The sequence below is a fragment of the Protomyctophum bolini genome (genome assembly GCF_963924005.1).
Source record: "Protomyctophum bolini genome assembly, chromosome: 7".
Lineage (NCBI taxonomy): Eukaryota > Metazoa > Chordata > Actinopteri > Myctophiformes > Myctophidae > Protomyctophum > Protomyctophum bolini.
Window position 1 is genome coordinate 20,932,293 of NC_137868.1, and position 19,676 is coordinate 20,951,968.

The following is a 19,676-nucleotide window of genomic DNA, read 5'->3' on the forward strand; positions in this document are numbered from 1 at the left end:
CAAATTATTAATTTTAATTTCATATAATGCATTACATAATCCTTCACTGTCATGGAATGTACATTGTTAAGTCACATACATATCATTTAAAGCACAACACCATTCAAACAAAGAATCACTACATGTAATTCTTGTGGTCTAGACAGAGTCCAGTCAATGTTTGTAAACACAAATAATCATCCCAAAGCCATACACCGGAGAACAAATCCTCAAGTTATGGCATCACTGTGAAGTCCTACAGCTGATGAAGGACACGTTTTGTGGGTCTGATGGATGCTTTTCTAGGTTTTTAGATTTTAATATATTTAATTTTATTTATTTATTTGTTGTAAGTTCTGAGTCAAAATACATTATAAAGTTATCCTCAGAAAAAGGTGTCCTGTCACGTTTATCATGTTTCTGTGCAATGACTCCATGCATCATGGGTTTAACAAAAAAGGTCATTATTGCTTGCGCAAGCAGAGTGCGCAAGTAATAATTTCGCTTGGTCTCTTCAAAGTGACAGCCGTCTTTTTCAACCGTTTTTATGTGTATGCAAATCTGTGCCTGGTTTGCTGGGACCAGATACCACATTACGTCATCACTGAGAGCTAGTCATACATATACACACCATGTACTCTGGTCCCAGCTCTACTACATGACGTAATGCAGGTATCTGGTCCCAGCAAACCAGGCACAGATTTGCATACACATAAAAACGGTTGAAAAAAACGGCTGTCACTTTTTGGAACCAAGTAACCACAGTATACTGCTAATCAAGCTTACAAATGACACATAGAGGCAGAAACTGAGATTTGACGGTTTGTAGCGGTCGAAAGTACATGCGCGCTCTGCTTGTGCACTAGTAGGCCATTTATGGTCTACTAGTGTGCAACAAGCAAGTATGCACTCGGCAGAGTGCAGTTCTAGTTGTAACTGTAGTAAGAATGCATCATCATTGACCAAATTGACAACAAATAAGGGGTGTCCGGGTGGACTCAGGGGTAACGTTCTAGTCCAGAACTGTGTAAACTGGGGTTAAATCCCCCCACGGCACCTCTGGCCTGGTCGGGTGCTCAAGGGTGCACGGAACTGGGAAGCCGGTATGGGGGGGTGCTCTGTCACTAGACACTCATACAGGTTGGTTGGGGTGCCTGTTCAGCAGGAAGCAGAACTGGAATAGCGTGTTCCTCTGCATGCAATGTGTGTTCCTTCCAGGGAAACTCCTCACTATCAGGTGAAAAAAAGCGGCTGGAAACATGTGGTTGTCTACTGCTACACCACTGTTTCTCAACGTCTGGTCCTGGGACCACCAGGGATCCAAATGGATATGATAAATTGAAAATGGAGGACCCTGATGTTTCTGGTTTCATCCTAATGGACCCTTTGTACACTCTCAGAGTTAAATGAAGACTATTTCACAGTGTGGATTGGGGTCCCAGAGATGAAAAAGGTTGAGAATCATTGATCTATTCTACACCCTTCCCAGGCCAACATTGGGGGTTGCAGTGATAGGGAGTGGGACTACCGGTATATACATGGGGGATTGGCCGTGACCTGTGACTCAATTGCTGAGAAAAATCACACCTGTGTGAAGTAAGTGGTGCAACTCCGTGTGGGCGTCCCGAGACCCCAGACCCACGCGTCCAGGGTGCCGGCCCGGTTCTGGCGAGCCGCCCGCATCCGAAACGGTCGAGAAATGACAGAGTTACCGAGTGGGGTTCCCCAGGGGGTCCCTCTACTGTACTGTACTGTCACACCCGAAATCATCATATATACAGTTAATATGTGTGTGTGTGTGTGTGTGTGTGTGTGTGTGTGTCTTAGGCTGCGCAACAATGACACTTGGTTGTGAAAAACAACCAAACGCTATTTTCGTGCTTGGACAGACCCAGCCAGCCACCCACCCACGGACACACAAAGCTCCTGTTAGTTTTTTTCAACCAAGGTTCATGTTTTAGGCTGTTATTAGGAATAGACTACGGTATGTGACAACCAGGTATAGTCTGGTGACCACCGGAGAGACGGGTGACAGCCGGAACGTAGACGGCACCCGGGTGAGCAGTATGGGTTAGCGCCCCAGCCTGTGTCCTCCGTGAGGAGTAAGCCCAACAAACCTCGGTGAGGCCTTTAGGAGGGCCATTATAATCCACCACTGAATACACTGCCTGGTACTGGGAGTCTGGTGCAACGCACAGGTCCTGGGCCCGGTCAGGAGTCAACCCACAGAGCCTAGTCCTTCCACGCGCCAGATTTTGGTTCTCCCAGTACCGGCAGAGTAGTTCCGGTCGGCGCAACGGATTGTGTGGCCTTGCTCATTTCCTGATGGACTGATCAAGGGTAGCTACTGGGACGTAAATCGGGATTTGATCAACCGGCATGAGTGAGGGGTATGATGTTGGAAGACCTGAAACCCCGTTGACCTCAGGAAACATCACTGAAGATACGTCCCAGGTGCATCCATGCGATGTATTTATTAGTTAGAGAAAGTAAAAGAGGAGTGTTAATTAATTTAATTTGCTGCTTTCTTTCGTTTTAGGGATTGCAGGGGGCGGGGGCATTCGAGCATGGCGATAAATATGTATTTTTTTTACAAAATGTTATAGCGATTTCTTTTTATTATTATTTACTATAGTCCTACTAGACCCCACATCTGGCCACAAAAGATCACAGGATCTACTGAATGTGAAGATAGCCTGGGAGGAAGCCACTGTGTGTCATAGGCTCAATATGTACGTTTGACACATTTAGTAGATCCCGTGATCTTTTGTGGCCAGATGTAATTTCTTGGGGTCTAGTAGGACTATAGTAAATAATTTTTAAAAATCCCTATAACATTTTGTAAAATACATATTTATCCCCATGCTCAAATGCCAGCAGCTAAAATCCCTAGAACGAAAGAAAGCAGCAAATGAAAAAAAACACTCATCTTTTACTTTAACCTAAAACATGAACCTTGGTTGAAAAAAACTAAAGTTGTCCTTTTTGAAGTGTTTGCACCACTTAAAAAACAAAACATAAAAACAACAACCACCAAAACAGTTGATCACAAAACACAATAAAAATAATATTAGAGGAATCCTAAGATTGAGCAACATTACTCTTTAAGAAAAGCTCCATGTGAAGTTAACATATGCTATTTAACATATTATATTGTCTCTGTCGGGTGGAAACCTCATTATGTCCAAAACAGTTACTTTTCAGGATTCAAATTTAAAAACGGCATAAGTCGCTCAATCGGCTCAAAATGTGGTCACTTCACGGCGAGTTTCGAACGTGTGGGTGTGCTACTTTTGATGCTTTTGTGTGACTCATGAACATGTGGTTGTCTACACCACTGTTTCTCAATGTCAGGTCCGGGGACCACCAGGGGTAGGGGTCCAAATGGTCCCTCGAGGGTTTGTAACTCTGAAACTGTACAAATGGGGTCCCAGAGATGAGTCACTGGTGTACACCCTTCCCAGGCCAACATTGGGGGTTGCAGTGATAGGGACTATATACATGACTCAACTGGTGAAAAAACAACAACCAAAACAATAAAAAATTATAATATGATAAGAATCCTAAAATTGACCGACATTACTCTTTAAGAAAGGCTCCATGTGCTATTTAACATTTCACACATTGTCTCTGTCGGGTGGAAACCTCATATGTCCAAAACAGTCACTTTATCAGTATTTAAATTAAAAAAAAAAACGCAAAAGTAGCTCAACCGGCTCACACTCAGTCACTTTACATTGTGTTTTGAGCTTGTGGATGTGCTACTTTTGATACTCTTGTCTTGCGTGACGCTGGGCTGTAGTATGATCAAGTAGTAGGGCATTCATTTACGTTCTTTTCTTAAATATATGGAGATAAGAGGTTTCTGCCTGACAGCAACGATATACTACCGATATACCATTTGGTTGGCACAGTGTCTTGCAGTTATATGGGCGGGCCAGCAGGTACCATTGAATGACTCCTCATTGACCCCACTGTACTTTCTGTGATTACTGTACACATCAAGTCAACACTGTCATACTGCATGATTAGACTCTCTTTTAGCCATAATCATCATTATCTTATCTTAAAATCAGTTAGACCAGTTTGTGAACTTTACTACCAGTTATAAACATTCTGTGTAATTAGGTGATCTTTATCTGTAAATACTCAACTTTTGTATAATTTACATTTCCCTTTTGTACGCAAAAATTGCTTACTCCTCCCAGCCCTTCACACAGGCTCATGTTCTCATGGTTCTTACTCCTCCCAGCCCTTCACACAGGCTCATGGTTCTCATGGTTCTTACTCCTCCCAGCCCTTCACACAGGCTCATGGTTCTCATGGTTCTTACTCCTCCCAGCCCTTCACACAGGCTCATGGTTCTCATGGTTCTTACTCCTCCCAGCCCTTCACACAGGCTCATGGTTCTCATGGTTCTTACTCCTCCCAGCCCTTCACACAGGCTCATGGTTCTCATGGTTCTTACTCCTCCCAGCCCTTCACACAGGCTCATGGTTCTCATGGTTCTTACTCCTCCCAGCCCTTCACACAGGCTCATGGTTCTCATGGTTCTTACTCCTCCCAGCCCTTCACACGGGCTCATGGTTCTCATGAGTGAATCACAACTAAAATAAGACGTTATCACTGCATGTTAAAAGCTCACACATTTAAGTTTGTCTTCATTCCACAAGTTGGCTATGTTTGCTATTCTAGGTATTGCTATTTATTGAGGTATGAAATTAAATCAATGTGATATATCATGCAAATATAAATACAGTTGAGGCAGAAACTGAGGTAAAACACTAGAATAAAAACCCTCTGGACCCCTGCGCTTGTATGAAGCTATTAACCACTTAAACCCTGGCATCCGTATTGTGGGGACAACTTTTACAGAAAATAGCAGATCGACAAGGTCACAATGAGCCATGTTCTGATGTATTGTGAGCCTGCAGACTATTTTCAGTGAAGATATTTAAAGTAGAGTGAAAACAGAAAAGCACACTAGTAGCCCTGGGCGACTCCGGTCAACCAAGTATAGGGTTTAAGTGGCCAACCAACATTAAGCTATGTGGTCATTCTTTTGAGGGATTTTGCTGGAGGTATTATATTGTGACAGGGTCTTTTTTTTGTGTTGTTGTTGATATTTTTTCCTTCACATGAACAATCCTGTGTCTAGGTACTGTGTGGAGATGGAGAGCATGGCTGGGCTGTGGTTCTGCTCTGCAGAACCGGTCTCCACAGGCTGCTGCTTCTTCTTCTTCTGCTTCTCCAGGTACTCCAGGTCCTCCAGCATCTCCTGGATCAGAGGAGGCATAGAGCCGGGGATCTCCATCTGCAGCGTGACCACCCGCTCGGCCCCTGTATACAAATCAAAGCCTGATTTAGACTGAAGTCCTTTAACCCGTCAACACCGGGAATGCGTACAATTGACAATTTAGGCATTTAACAGAGTCCCACCGCCCACACCACAATTGCTGCGTTGTTGTGAGCTTGTTAATCAGCTAATTTCGGCACCATACGTAAAAGGGAACATCCTTCTACCCTAATTGAAAAGGGGTGCAGCAGTATTCTACCAAATCACTCTGTTTGCACAAATCTCTCCATGCACAAACACTAATGCATTCCATAGGAATTCCCACGCACTACATTGCATGCCTCCAACTTGGATATTTACCGTACAGTTTGCATTTGAATGTTATTGTGCAACGTTTTACTCACTGTGATGCAAATTACATCACATTCTGTTAAATCACCGCGGATGCAGCCTAGATTCCGAGAATAAAGGGTTTTAAAACTGAGCTGAAACAGGAAGTGGATGGCTGTGAAATCCCGTAATTTCCTTCTTCCGATCAGCCGATACAACCGATCACGTGACACGCAGGTTAATGCAGTGCAGGTGCGTGATGGGAAGCGTTTCTTTTACGCGTGGCGCTAGATGTGAGGGCGCTAGATGTTAGTGCGAAGTGACAAGATGAACTGTAGGGACCAACGCATAACGAGCAGTGCAATAACGCCTATGACCACAGGGTGGAGTTTGTGTTATAGAGCTAGATTCACATTTATTAATTTACATTAATTTACAGCATACCTCAAACCATTGGTTCTCTGACTTAGACCAATAAAACCTCCCCAAAACTTTTGGCTCTGAATATGCATGATCACCCCCCTCAACTGCTATTAAGCAGCCACAGTAGTAATATTCTAAGAACAATTTGTTATAAATCATTAACTTTCATGAAAATGGTCTTGTTAACTCTGACCTTTAGCGCTGATACTGCGTAGGTCTGTGATCTTCATGAGGGCCTTGGGGAACATGAGGGGCATGCTGGGACGACGTTTACGGGAGTAGATCTTGAGAGCTTCCAACAGGGGCTCCTGGAGCACCTCCACCTTGGACGGCTCCTCAAGATCCTGACGATCTGTTGACAGGACAGCAGCAGTGGTGACAGAGAAATAAGCAACCAGATCTACGAAAACAAGTAAAAAAGAAGCGACTAGGCCACACAAATCATACACTAGCTCACAACGAGCTTGTAGATCTGATACATAAAAAAAAACCATGGGATATGTCCTTGGAAAGAAAATGTTTGAGAAGAATGAGAACCACTGATCTAAACAACATTAGGAAGCAAGCCCCAAAAAGCCACTACACTTTAGAAACAAGCCCCAAAAACTGCAAACCACCAAGTGACTTTACAGAAAAACAATCTCAAAGTCATAATAAATGGACAAAAGTGCTGGATAAAAACCACCTGTGTTGTGGGTTCAAAATCACCTGTGGCTTCCTGTGAGGTTAGGGTTAGGTTAGGGTTTTGGGAGTGTGTCTGACTGTTGGTATGTACTATTATCTATTCTAGACAATATAATATGTGTGTAATAGAAAAGAAAAGCCTACAAATAGGCTTGAAAAATATGAACTATTACAGACAACAATTACAGACTACAATTACAATTTAGGCATTTAGCAGACGCTCTTAATCCAGAGCGATTTACATTAAGCAAGAACAAAAGAGCATGGGAATACATCACATAAAAAGCATTTATCATGAAACATGCATAAGCTAAGAACGTAACAGTGGAATATCTATATAATGAAACTATACATATAAACTATACATACTATACTATGCTAATTGCTACAAATGCAATTATAGTGCTGTCTACATAACATGCTATAAGTCTGTATCAAATGCTATCTAAGTCTACAGAAATTCTATCTAAGGGGGTAGGGTAAGTGCTATGGGCCATGATGGAGTCTGAAAAGGTGGGTTTTCAGACTATGGCGGAAGCACTCTTTTAAAAATGTTGATAACCCTACCTGCATTTAGAGGTTAATCTCTCACTTCTTGCTGTCCTTCTTGGAGAGAAAGAACTGAAAATGTGCATCTATAAGAATGTGAACTGATTTATTTGGCATTTGAATTCGAAGGGAAACAAATGTGTAGGCTTGTGCAATATGAATGTGCTAATTTTGATTTTGTTATACACACAACACGATTGTATTATTTACATGTTGTTTTTTGTTCCTGTAACATCACCATGCTTATTTACATTTAACTTGGACATGATTGGCTATATGATTTTAATTGCTTAAAATCCAGCATACCCATATGCTGGAAAGGCTCCGCCTCTGGCTTACATAACATTGTCTCTGCTATCTGAGGACATACATTGCAGGACAAACTCGTTGACATATACTTGAATATCAACAGCAGTACCTCCAGAGACCAGGCAGATGGCGCTGAGGAGGCCACTCTCTGTGTCATCCATCTCCAGGGGCAGCAGCTGGCCAGCGAAAGTGAAAACCTGGTCTGTAAGAGGTCCAAATCCAGCATTATGGATTTGGGTGCGAGTCAGAGTCAGCCCATCTGAGAAGGTCATTGTGTCCTGGTCAGGAGTGTAGCGTGTACAGATCCTCAAGATCTACAAGGGAGGAGAGACACAATGAGAGGATAAAAGATTCAAAAAGACAAAACCCCATAAACTGTGAAACTAATGCCCAAAATGTGTCAATTTATGCTATTCTGAGGCTGTGACGTTCGCAACAGTTAGTGTATGTGTTTTGTTTTGTCCATGTATGTAGGTATGTCATTTGTTTTGTCTACTCTCTACGCTTGAAAATAAGATGGTACATCCCAAGAAACTTGAATCATGAACATGTGTGGCCTACAATCAATGGATCAGCTGCATCATGGCAGAAAGCGGTTCAGAACCCTGTTTAGACCTCTTTGATTGTAATAAAGCTTTTGAAAGTTATAATTAGAAGCGTCTAAATATGCATAACTGTCTGTGTGGCAGTTTGATATATTCATCTGTTTCTGTAGAGAAATGACAGATGTAACAAAGACAAAGTATGCAAGAAAAATGTAAAGAATCAAAGAAAAAGAAAAAAGTATGGCAATATGAGACAGATCATGTTAAATCATTGTTAAATTTAGCAACAGTAATATTTGTCCCAGCATGCCTCATTAGGAAAACACCCCCATGGTGAAATAAATAAATAAATGTGATAGCGCTTTGATTTGACATAAACGTCCTGTGGGGCAACCAGGCAGTGGATTACCATTGGCAGAGACAGAAAGCTTTGATGACAACAGAGGACACAGTCTGCAGTGAACAACAGAGGAAAGACAACAGAGGAAAGGTATGTAAGGAAAACACATGCACGTGCACTCACACACGCACGCACACATGCATGCACGCACACACGCACGCACTCGCGCACGCGCATGCACACCTCCTTTGTCACTGCCTCTCTCTCATAGATACACAGTCAATTCCTTAGGGATAATTTATTTAAAATTAACACGAATTAACACTGGATTCCTTATCAATCCTTATCAATAGACTACATAGCCTTCAAACTGTGTGCATGCTTAAAGCTGGCACACCGAAAGCAAGTTTCAATGTTGATTTTGCATTCTCTCTTCCGGGATTTTTTTTATATTTTAACAATAGCATCTACTCAGACCTATTTCCCCTTCAGAAAGGTAGAAGCTAAAGCCCTGGTAGAAGCTAAAGCCCTACCAGAATGTCCAGACAGGCAGCTTTAAGAAGAGTGATTTGGTCAGCGATGGTAAGGCCGGTGAAGCCAGGCACTCTCTTGGCAAACTCCACCACCTTGATGATGCACTTTGTGGCCAGCTCACTGAACTTATCCCACAGCCCAAGGTCCAGCTGGATCCTGTGGTCAGAGCTTGAATTCTGCAGTGGGATGAAAGGGGAAACATGATGTGAGAGACAGATAGAGAGGAGTATTTGTTATGTCTTTCCAATTAAATGCAGTGTAAGATGGGCAAAATACATTGAAAATGTATTTTGATACAAAATACAAATACTGGGTCAAAAAAATGTATTCTGATAAAATGGCCACCAACGTAATAAAAAAAGTCAATCAAAGAACAAGATTCCTTTATAGGATCTCCTCACTGGTCAACAAAATCACCTTGAAGACGTTAACAGGAGCCCTCATACAAGGTTTCTTTGACTATGCGTGCACCTCTTGGTACCACAGCACCTCAAATGCCCTTAAACCAAGGCTCCAGACCTCCCAAAACAAACTGGTCAGGCTCCTACTTGGCCTCACCCCCCGAACCCACCTCACCCCTGCCCACTTTGACAGGCTGGGATGGCTTAGGGTCGACGACAGAGTACAGCATCTTGCAATGGGTCTGGTCCACAAGATTCGATACACCACCAAGATACCCATGTACCTGTCTAAATACTTCCTTAATTTAAACGAAGTCCACACCCACAACACCAGAGGGAGTGCAACAAACCATGTACAACCCAGATCCGGCACAAACAAGGGACTAAATTATTTCCGCTCCTATGCCACCAAAATGTGGAACGCCCTACCAACAGTCATTAAGACATGTGAATCCCTTGACTCCTTCAAAACGGCTCTCAAAGGGCACCTACGGACAGCTGCAATTCGAAACTGGCCCCCATAAAATCTGAATCCCCCCCCCTTTTTTCCCCTCACTGTATATGTTTATTTTCCCTTTATGATGAATTCCTGTTCTGTTCTTTAACTAACAGAAGTGTCTATTTGTACGTCTCTAAATGTTTTGATGAATTGAACATGGTGGACCCTGTTGTAAACAAGTGTAATGATTAATTGGGTCGTCTACTCATAGTTAACAGTCTTTGTATTGAGTTTGTGCTTGAAATGTACTGTAATTCTGCAAACTGTTAATAAATATTATCAATCAATCAATCTGATTGATTAATCAGAAGGCGGAATAGAAGTGACAGTGTTGTGTGTATGGGTGGGTGTGTGTGTTTTGCCCCTACAGTTTAAACCTGAGGCAGTGTAAATGTTTAACATGTGTCCATTTGAGAATAAAATTACATTAAAACAAAAAAAGTATTTTCTGTATTTGAAATACAGAAAATACTCAATTTGAAAGTATTTAGATACAAAATACATCTCATTTCTTCCATCCCAGCGAAATACAAATTACAAAATACAAAAAAGTATTTCAAATACGTATTTCAAATACATGTATTTCAAATACTGCCCATCTCAAGGACCATGTACAGTAAGAGCCAGATGAGTGAAACATATCAAATGGATTTATGTGACCATGGGGTGGCGCTGTGATGTATAAAGAAGTGATTCACTGGCATAGGTGGGAGGTTTGACCCGGAAGGGCAATGGTTCGTTTTTTACTTCAGGTTACTGCTGTGTACCACGCTGTTTAAATCGCTGCGGCGCAAAATGTTTGAAGGACACAATTCCTTAATCTGTTTATGGAACCAAAAAGATACTGTTTGTGCAAAACAGTATCTTCATGCAGAATGATATATTTATTTACTTTACCGTGCAGGTGAAGTAAATAATCTTCTGCATGAAGAACTGCCTGCATCGTATGTGCCATTGGAAAATGGACACACAGCGAACGGTACGGTATTAGACCAAACATAACATTAACACACAGCGAACGGTACGGTATTAGACCAAACATAACATTAACACACAGTGAACGGTACGGTATTAGACCAAACATAACATTAACACACAGCGAACGGTACGGTATTAGACCAAACATAACATTAACACACAGCGAACGGTACGGTATTAGACCAAACATAACATTAACACACAGTGAACGGTACGGTATTAGACCAAACATAACATTAACACACAGCGAACGGTACGGTATTAGACCAAACATAACATTAACACACAGCGAACGGTATGGTATTAGACCAAACATAACATTAACACACAGCGAACGGTACGGTATTAGACCAAACATAACATTAACACACAGTGAACGGTACGGTATTAGACCAAACATAACATTAACACACAGTGAACGGTACGGTATTAGACCAAACATAACATTAACACACAGCGTGTGTCAGCCGGGTGCGACTACTTTAATAGACCATACTGATTGATGTAGTATGATTGGCCCACACATGGTGTACTTGACATTACTGCTGACCATTTTCCAGATTTAACCATTAATTATTTAAATGACTGTTCCATCGTTTTTTTCTACCCATACAGTAGAGCAGGAGTTCTCAACCTGTGTGTGTGTGTGTGTGTGTGTGTGTGTGTGTGTGTGTGTGTGTGTGTGTGCGTGCTTGCGTGCGTGTGTGTGCAAGCGACTTCACACACCCGTGTGAAGTGAGGGGCGCTCTTATCATCATACATCATCATACATCATCTAATTCCGGCCAATCAGAATTTGCGTCCTCACCTTCGTCTTCAATGTTTGTGTTACGCAATCGTTTGTGTTTACACAAACACTCAAAATTGTCCATTCATTGTCAATGGCATTTAATGTTTGTGTAGGACAACGTTTATGTTTGCACACACACTAAAAGCTGGACATAGGAGAAGGGGCTAGTGCCCCTCAAATACCAGTGTTGTGGTCAGTGTTTTACTCATACATTTAAGCACATGGACATGTTTTTCTGTAGCCTTGATAAAACCACAGATCAGAAGGGAATTGGGAAGGAAATGAAGCAGCAAAAACAACAACTAAACAGTTGAAAATGGAAAACATATCGTGACTCACTGTGGTGTATTTTCCCAGCTGGCAGAGGGATGGAAAGGTCTCTCTGTGCGCCCTGCATATCTTTTCCACAATCAGGCCAAGTTCTGCATTCAGCTCATACGTCTCCAAGATGGTCATTTTCACAGCTTCCTTCTTCTCCTTCCTCTTGTTTCGGTCATTCCTCACAGCTGGGGAAGGGGTGAGACGATAAATGGGAAATTGGAGAAATAAGTGAAAGGGATTCCAAGTGGTGTCATGCTGGTCGTTAATGATTCCAGTTATGTTACTTTATTTGACTTGAAATGATGTTGCTAAAGTGCTGAGTAAAAAAAGAAGAATTTGAAAATAATGTCAGACAAAATAATTATCCTTGTGTGAGGTAACCATCTGAAACAGCAGTATTTTATTATGTTACTACACTACATATGATAGGCCTGATGAATGCATAAATGATACGAAATCTTGTAAATAGTTTGGTTTCTAAATTGATTCTAGAATCAGCGTTTTATGGGCCATAGTACAACTTTCTACTTCAGGCAGTCCACAAACTTAGTTTAAGGTAACTTAATAAGGTTATCCTTTCATAACCGCTGTGGTATGTGTGTCAACACGTTTCACTGCAGCCCAATGACTGGGCCGGGCAGCCGTTCACATGTTGGGAGTTCCATTTCTTACGTAACTGCTGCCACGCTGCCTGACGTCAAGTGACGTGCCTGTGCACTGCTACGCTGGACTCTCCTCCTCTCGCTCTCACTGGATGCTCTTTATCCAGTCCCTCATTGTGTAAACACCAGCAGTGAGTGAGATCAAATTACATCTCAATCACTGGATATGGGCTGCGGCGGCAGGCGGAGTTATGCATTACATTGTCCACAAGGCGAACACATGTGATGTATTTATGTAATGCATGTGTCTGAGTGCTGAGGGTTAACAATGATACATGTGGCTGCAGAGCCACATGTTCTACTTCCCAAACCCTTCCCCCTCTCCCACCGCAATTAATGACTTTATCATTCGAGTCAAATGAGTAGTGGGTAGTGGACAGCTTTATGTTTTTGAAGGATACTACTGCTATATTTACCTGACTACAGTACACCCAAAGTGATTTACAAAATGATAAGACACAGTTAACAATATATATATTGTTAACAATATATATATTGTTAACCCTGTGTCTTATCATTTTGTAAAAGATTTAAATAATTTACCTACTATCTTTCAAAAACTGCATTATTGAACCATTTTATATTCCCCTATGTATATTTTATGGCTGCTATCTTCTTAACTCTTAACCTCAGGATATTGCTATACATAGATGTATTGTGTTTGAGACTGTATACAAGGACTTCAGGAATATTTGATCAATAGGGTGAGCTGACAATCCTGATAATTAAAGCGCACCAGACACTTACACTCCTTAGACATGCCGGCAGCAAAGCATTTCTGGAGACGACAGTACTGGCAGCGGTTCCTGGTGATCTTATTGATAATGCAATTCTTATCCCTGTGGCAGGTGTACACCATGTTCTTCTGGACACTACGTCGGAAGAACCCCTATAAAGACACAAGCGAAGGAGGAAAGTATTAATTTGTTTTATGATCAAATCACAGCACCTATTAAATGTGTAGTAGCACACAGACTGGCTGGGTTTTCCAAAGAAATGTTGTGTTGCATGAAGCTTGAACACACCCCTCGAAACACTGTCAAACACAACAACATAGAAATAGACAACCTAGACTAGAGCACCTGTCCTCATTTTGCACGTAAGGCCTTTTGCATGAATACATTTAAAAGCAAACCTGTTTCCCTAAAGCCTATTTAGACTACACACACCTGTCGACATGTGGCAGTAGTAAAACCATTCGCAGAGAAATGTGTGATGTGAGTGGTGACTTTCTTCATCTCATTTAAATATAAAAACCACACGCCCACTCACTATGTATATTTCCTTTGGGAAACCCAGCCATTTGCAAAGACCCCAATGAAGTGAACAAAACTTTTAAAAGCACTTACTTTCTTAGATTAAATATTAGGATATTGCACCGAAAAAGAGCATTAAACAATAATACACAAATATAATTTTAAGATTAATTTCTATGGAATAAGAGGAAACAGATTGTGAAAGAGACCATGCATTTGTTGTAAAGGGAGGCCATTATCAATAGTATTGACTGAAACACTATGATCCTAGCATGGAGGCAGTTTATGAGGCCAAAGTTCAGGTCTACTTGAGTTTGATGTAAATAAGCACAGACAGCAGTCAAATGCTCCCATGAGTACGGTCATGATTTCATTCATTACTCAGAGGATCTGCAATCTGGGGAACTTGATCTCTCATGTTTCATCTTGACATTCTTGAGATCTAATTGTTACTCTTGCACTTGGCTTGTTGTTTTTCTTGCTCTGTGTTCTCTCCTACTCTCTCTCCCTCTGTCTCTCTGTCTCTCTGTCTCTCTGTCTCTGTCTCTCTGTCTCTCTGTCTCTCTGTCTCTCTGTCTCTCTGTCTCTCTCTCTCTCTCTCTCTCTCTCTGTCTCTCTGTCTCTCTGTCTCGGTCGTGTGCACGCATCCGCCTGGTTGATGGCAGACTGCTGGGCTGGCGCTTTGGCATGGGGAGTCGGATCAACATATGGAATTAATTCTGTACTGGCCATATATGGAGCGTGTCTTGAGTGTACAGGGTTTGATGAGGCCAGAACAACATATGGAATGTCAGAACAGGTCAGCTCCATATGGAGATCATAGGGTGGCAGCGGGGGAGGTGTCTTGAGTGTACAGGGTTTGATGAGGTCTGGCCATATATGTGGCATGACGTGTCACGAGGCGTAACGGGATGGCGTGGACAGGTTTTTCATAGTAATTTGCAAACCTACGGTCGCAACAACACAACACAATGTTAAAAGGGCTTTTTAATTATTATTATGTGAAAGTAATAATAATCACCTTGATAAAAACAATACGTACATTTATATATTTTGTATTAGCTTTGGAGTAGGCTGCTGTTAAATCATGTAAAAATGTATTGATGACAGTATTGTTGCAGACAAGAAAACACATGTTTATAAATAACATGTGTCACATGTAGACGGATGAGTGGATTGAGATTGAATAGTGTCGATCTAAAATCTGATTATTTTACAGAAAACATTCAGAGGTTTGAGAATGCATAATATAACTGAATTTGAGGTTAGATGCAAACACTATAGGCAGTATAGGGGGTTGCAGTTGACATCCCCTGAGACTCCAAATGACGCCCCTGACCCCTGAATCTTAGCTGAGTGGTAGTGAGGCCGCCTGGGAAGCCAGATGCCCTGATTGTTGCAGGTTCAATTCCAGGCCAGGCCAGCAATGTGTATCCCTGAGCAAGACTCTTCCTGAGCGCCGTAGAATGGTGCTCAATGCTCCTAGTAGTTATAGGATGGGTAAATGCAGAGGACAAATGTCATGTGTGCAAATATACAGTGACAAAAAAACACCCCAAAGAGTGGGAACTAATTATTATTATTATTTATTATAATCTTACCTTGCAGCCCTCACATGCGCTGACACCATAGTGGTAGCCCGAGGACTTGTCTTGGCATACAAAGCAGGGCTTGTAGGTGCGAGGAGGGGGAAGTGGGGATCGGGGACTGGCAAATAAGTCTTCTGAACCAGAACTAGAGCTCTGACTCTCCACTGCTGCTAACACATGATAACAAGGGAAAAGAAGGGGTAAGAGAGAGTGACACTGAAAGCAAAACTGTCAAAGGAAAATGAATGATGCAGAGGTCACACTTATCTGCCATGGTGTCTGAACTCTAAAACCATTAGTGTTTATTTAACTATGAAAGTGTACACATTTGCACACAGTCTAATGTTTGTAATACAGGGAAAGTTTTCTCAAAGTGTCTCCTAACAAGCTGTAAAGGATTCATCTTTCATTGTGTTCAAACTCAGTGATGAGTTTCAACAAAATTAGCACTGAAGTTCTGCGTTTCATTTTTCAATTACAATAATCAGAAAACTATAACATGCTCGATTTTTGTTTCATTATCATGTTCCCAGTTTCCCACAATACACTAGTCACTATAAAGGGTCCTTGAAATTCAAAGGTTTGAGAATGTGACTAGTGATTCTCAAACTTCTGAATTTCAAAGGACCCCTAGTTTGGTATGCATTAGGCCACATACCCCTTTCAGTTCCATTCGTACTCTCAGAGTTACAGACCATTAAGGGTCCATTTGGTTCTTATTCTTAATAATCAATCTTAGAAGGAAGGCCCTCAATGACCCCTGGGGATCCGCAGACCCCACTTTGAGAACCACTGCAGTACACTGACACACTTTACACGTTGTAGGTGCCCAGTACAATCACAGCTTCCTATTGGTGCCTGAGCTGCTCTACTGAACCAATGGGAGATTAGATCAGACTGTCCTGCATGACTGCTTAACAACAAGAACCCTATTCTGGGATAAACATTTGGCGAAAATAGAAGATTCACAATTAATGATCTATTCTACAGATATGTAGATATTTTGGCTGGCGAAGGGATTTGGTGTAGAGGGAAATGGAGTAGATTTTAAATGGTTTATGTTGTTTTGCTTTACAGGCAGTTGAGACTAAAACAGACAAGAATGTTTTCACATTAAAGAAAAAAGGAAAATAGTATTACTACAATTTTATATTGTTTTTGGTATTCATTTTTAATTACTAAGTGCTTATGTAATAAGCATAAGCATTTTAACTGACATCCTTGTACCTATTTGTATTTTGTACAGAATGAATCAGATAACACTCTACAGTCTACATTATGAACTCTGATGTCATAAAATACAACACTCAAAGACAGTGCCAAGTTTAACTCAAATTTGTATTTCTATTATAGCAAAAAACAGATTCGAGTTTTAAGATAGTGAAAAGGCAATACAGTCAGAAACTGTCAGCCTGTTAATGCAAGTATGATTGAATTTGTGTTATATTTGTGAATTTGTGTTATTATATTTGGATTTTTAAATATATACAGGAATCGTTAAAACATGAAGGAATCGGGCCATTCTATAGTGTTTATAGTTTCAATGTACGGATATTCTACTGTTAGACAGATGATAGGTTCTTAGTTTACTTATGATCCTAGATGACTATTTCTATACATTTGATGTATTACCTTGTGTTGTTCTTGCTTATCGTAAATTGCTCTGGATTAAGAGCGTCTGCTAAATGTCTAAATTGAAAATTGTAGAAGAGGGAATCTTTAAGGAGCCGGATCGTTCAAATCCTAAAGGATCCCATGCAGCCCTATATGAGCTCGTACTACTAACTTGCATTTTTCTTGGATAAGCATTATGGTCATTCCACCGAGAAGCATCCCACCCTGGACATTTCTCACACCGGGAGAACAGGCTATGCCAGCCTCCCTGCTGTCTCCTAATCATCTCTACCATTAGAGGACAGAACCTCTGACAGAAGAAAAAAAGGCAACTAAGAAAGACATTTAAAAGGAGACAAAAAGAGAAAAATTGCTTATCTCCATCCCCTTGAACCAGTGGCCTCCAGTTGAACCTGGAATCTCCAGGTCAAACAAGAGGACACCCCCATTAGCCAGCATTCTCGCCCAACGCAAAACAATGCAGGAGCATGCCACAACTGACTGATGAGGAAGAGAGAGTGGAACACAGTGTAGGGCAGGCTGTGTGTGTGTGTGTGTGTGTGTGTGTGTGTGTGTGTGTGCGCGGGGGGGATATGCTACGCAAAGTGATTCGAATGGGGGAGGGGAGAGGTTACCCCAATTTAGGTGGTGTCGTTTGATGTATATGACAATGCCTCATTTGTATTTTAGAGTCAACCATTTGTATCTGAAGAACATTTTAGGGTATTCATTTTTAAGATAACTTGAGAATGTAGATTGGATAATATTACTATTATTAGTAATGACAATGTTTCACCATGGAAGACATGATGTCATCCTGAGCTCAATCACCTTGTTAGTTCAATTAAAATACAAAAACTAAAATGTGTGTGTGTGTGTGTGTGTGTGTGTGTGTGTGTGTGTGTGTGTTGGTGGCACAGTCTGGACCTTGTCTGACCTCCTGAGTTGGTGACCGTCCAGTGAACTCAAAGTGACCCCAGAATGACCATCCTGTTCTCCTGTGTGTCCAAACTATACAGTCCTAACCACTGACAACAGCCAGACCTCCAACAGGCATCCCGCTACAGATATCCTACTGCTGTTTTGTTATTCCAAGTACTGTTTGTGAAAACCTACAGAAAAGAATGCCCTGAGAGATGACGCTGATGGTCAAAAAGCATTATTTGAGCAACATCATGCCAAGTAAACTATAAATACACACTTTAAAAAAAAAATACAGCCTATACTTTAGTTATTTGTTAATATAACATATATTCTAAATACAAATGTAGTGATGTAGCAACAATAAACCGTTTTCCGTTTCGATGCGGGATTCAAATTAAAATCAAAGCATAACAGCAATTCAAATAGGCCTGTTGCAAATTGGTCCAATTGTCTGCATGGCTAGAATAGGCTACATTGTTTATTTATTTATTTTTTAGTAAAACTGTATAACGATTTGGCATTTGTTGAAATGGTTTCTAATGTTTTAATATCTATATTATTAAAGTGTAAAGATACAATGTAGGCTAAAGGCCTATAGTGAATCACTTGTTTAAAGTGTTATATAACCATTTGGTCCCCCAGATGTAGACCTTTTTAAATTAGCTTTATGTTATGGCTATCATAGCGTACTCTGGCATGCTCTGTATAATCTTTATATTGGCTCACAACAGGGCTATATATTAATAGGCAAAACCATATATCAAACACAATTTCTTATGATGCAAAAATAATAATTTACGTGCATGCATGGGCCCATCAATCACCAGAAAAGAAAACATTCTCATGCGTGAAGTTGAACCTACATTGCGAGGTCCGATGTACTTGCCAATCCGACTCTGTTAACTCACTGAAGCATGAGGCAAAAGATTGTTCCTGGTCCTGCAGCATGCAAGGACTTGCTGTATAAAAATCCAGAATCTCCACGTTACCAACAGCGAGAAAATCCATATAGTCGAACATCTTCTACGTTCATTCAAAGCGATGTCCTTCCGAGAGGTGTCTTCATAACACGCAAGTGAAGAACGACGCAAATTCACGCAATCCTTATTTGTGTAGCATAGGCTCCCTGCTTTCTATAGTATGCAGCATTTCAGACAAAGTTAGTAATTGATCCAAACGGCGTTTCAATAATAAGCGTCTGAATATTGTACCGAAAGGGGCGTGAGCAGTACACACGCTTCTATTTTCCATCGACGTACGATCAGCAGCCTAGATACTTGTGTCTTCTCGGGCAGCAAACACTAGTATACTCCGCAAGACCGTCCGCAACGTACAGCACAGCAAGTCGGCTAAAACAGAGTGCTTATTTAGCATAACAAAGTTTGTTTAGGAGTCCTTATCTTCTCTTAATTGACGAATGAGTTGCTGTCTCAAAGCATTGCAACCTACTTCATACTAGTTATGTCACACTCACAGAGACCGATAGAATTACCTAATATATGCGACTGAACTTTCCATGAACCTTCTCCTAACCTTCAGATGACCCAACCACGGTCTGACATCACCAAGTACCAGGATCTTCTCCTCTACAGTGATGGCCTGTTCGTACTAAAATGAGCCTATAACATTGTGGCGATTGTGTCTCATAAAATA

General features: G+C 41.2%; 1 protein-coding gene across 2 annotated transcripts; it reads right to left on the reverse strand.

The window, feature by feature from the left end:
• Positions 1-4,500: 4,500 nt before the first annotated feature.
• LOC308318043 (retinoic acid receptor beta-like) lies at positions 4,501-19,466 on the reverse strand. Of its 2 annotated transcripts, none has more exons than XM_080767409.1 (8): positions 18,887-19,466; positions 15,498-15,652; positions 13,388-13,529; positions 11,997-12,163; positions 8,989-9,165; positions 7,680-7,884; positions 6,222-6,380; positions 4,501-5,319 (listed from the first exon to the last, which is right to left on the reverse strand). In XM_080767409.1, exons 1-8 carry the CDS (start codon positions 19,041-19,043, stop codon positions 5,114-5,116), a joined length of 1,368 nt encoding a protein of 455 aa, XP_080623535.1. In that variant the 5' UTR covers positions 19,044-19,466; the 3' UTR covers positions 4,501-5,113. The 2 variants fall into 2 exon arrangements, with proteins under 2 accessions (XP_080623535.1, XP_080623534.1); XM_080767408.1 differs by having other exon boundaries at positions 15,498-15,655.
• Between the last annotated feature and the right edge of the window lie 210 nt (positions 19,467-19,676).

Excerpts from the sequence above, each read along its gene's own strand:
- LOC308318043 (XM_080767408.1), bottom strand. The coding sequence starts at position 19,043 with ATGTTCGACTATATGGATTTTCTCGCTGTTGGTAACGTGGAGATTCTG. Across the intron at positions 12,164-13,387 it reads TGCCGGCATGTCTAAGGAGT|CTGTGAGGAATGACCGAAAC; the intron begins GTAAGTGTCTGG and ends CCCCTTCCCCAG. Across the intron at positions 5,320-6,221 it reads ACGCAGTATCAGCGCTAAAG|GGGCCGAGCGGGTGGTCACG; the intron begins GTCAGAGTTAAC and ends ATTTGTATACAG.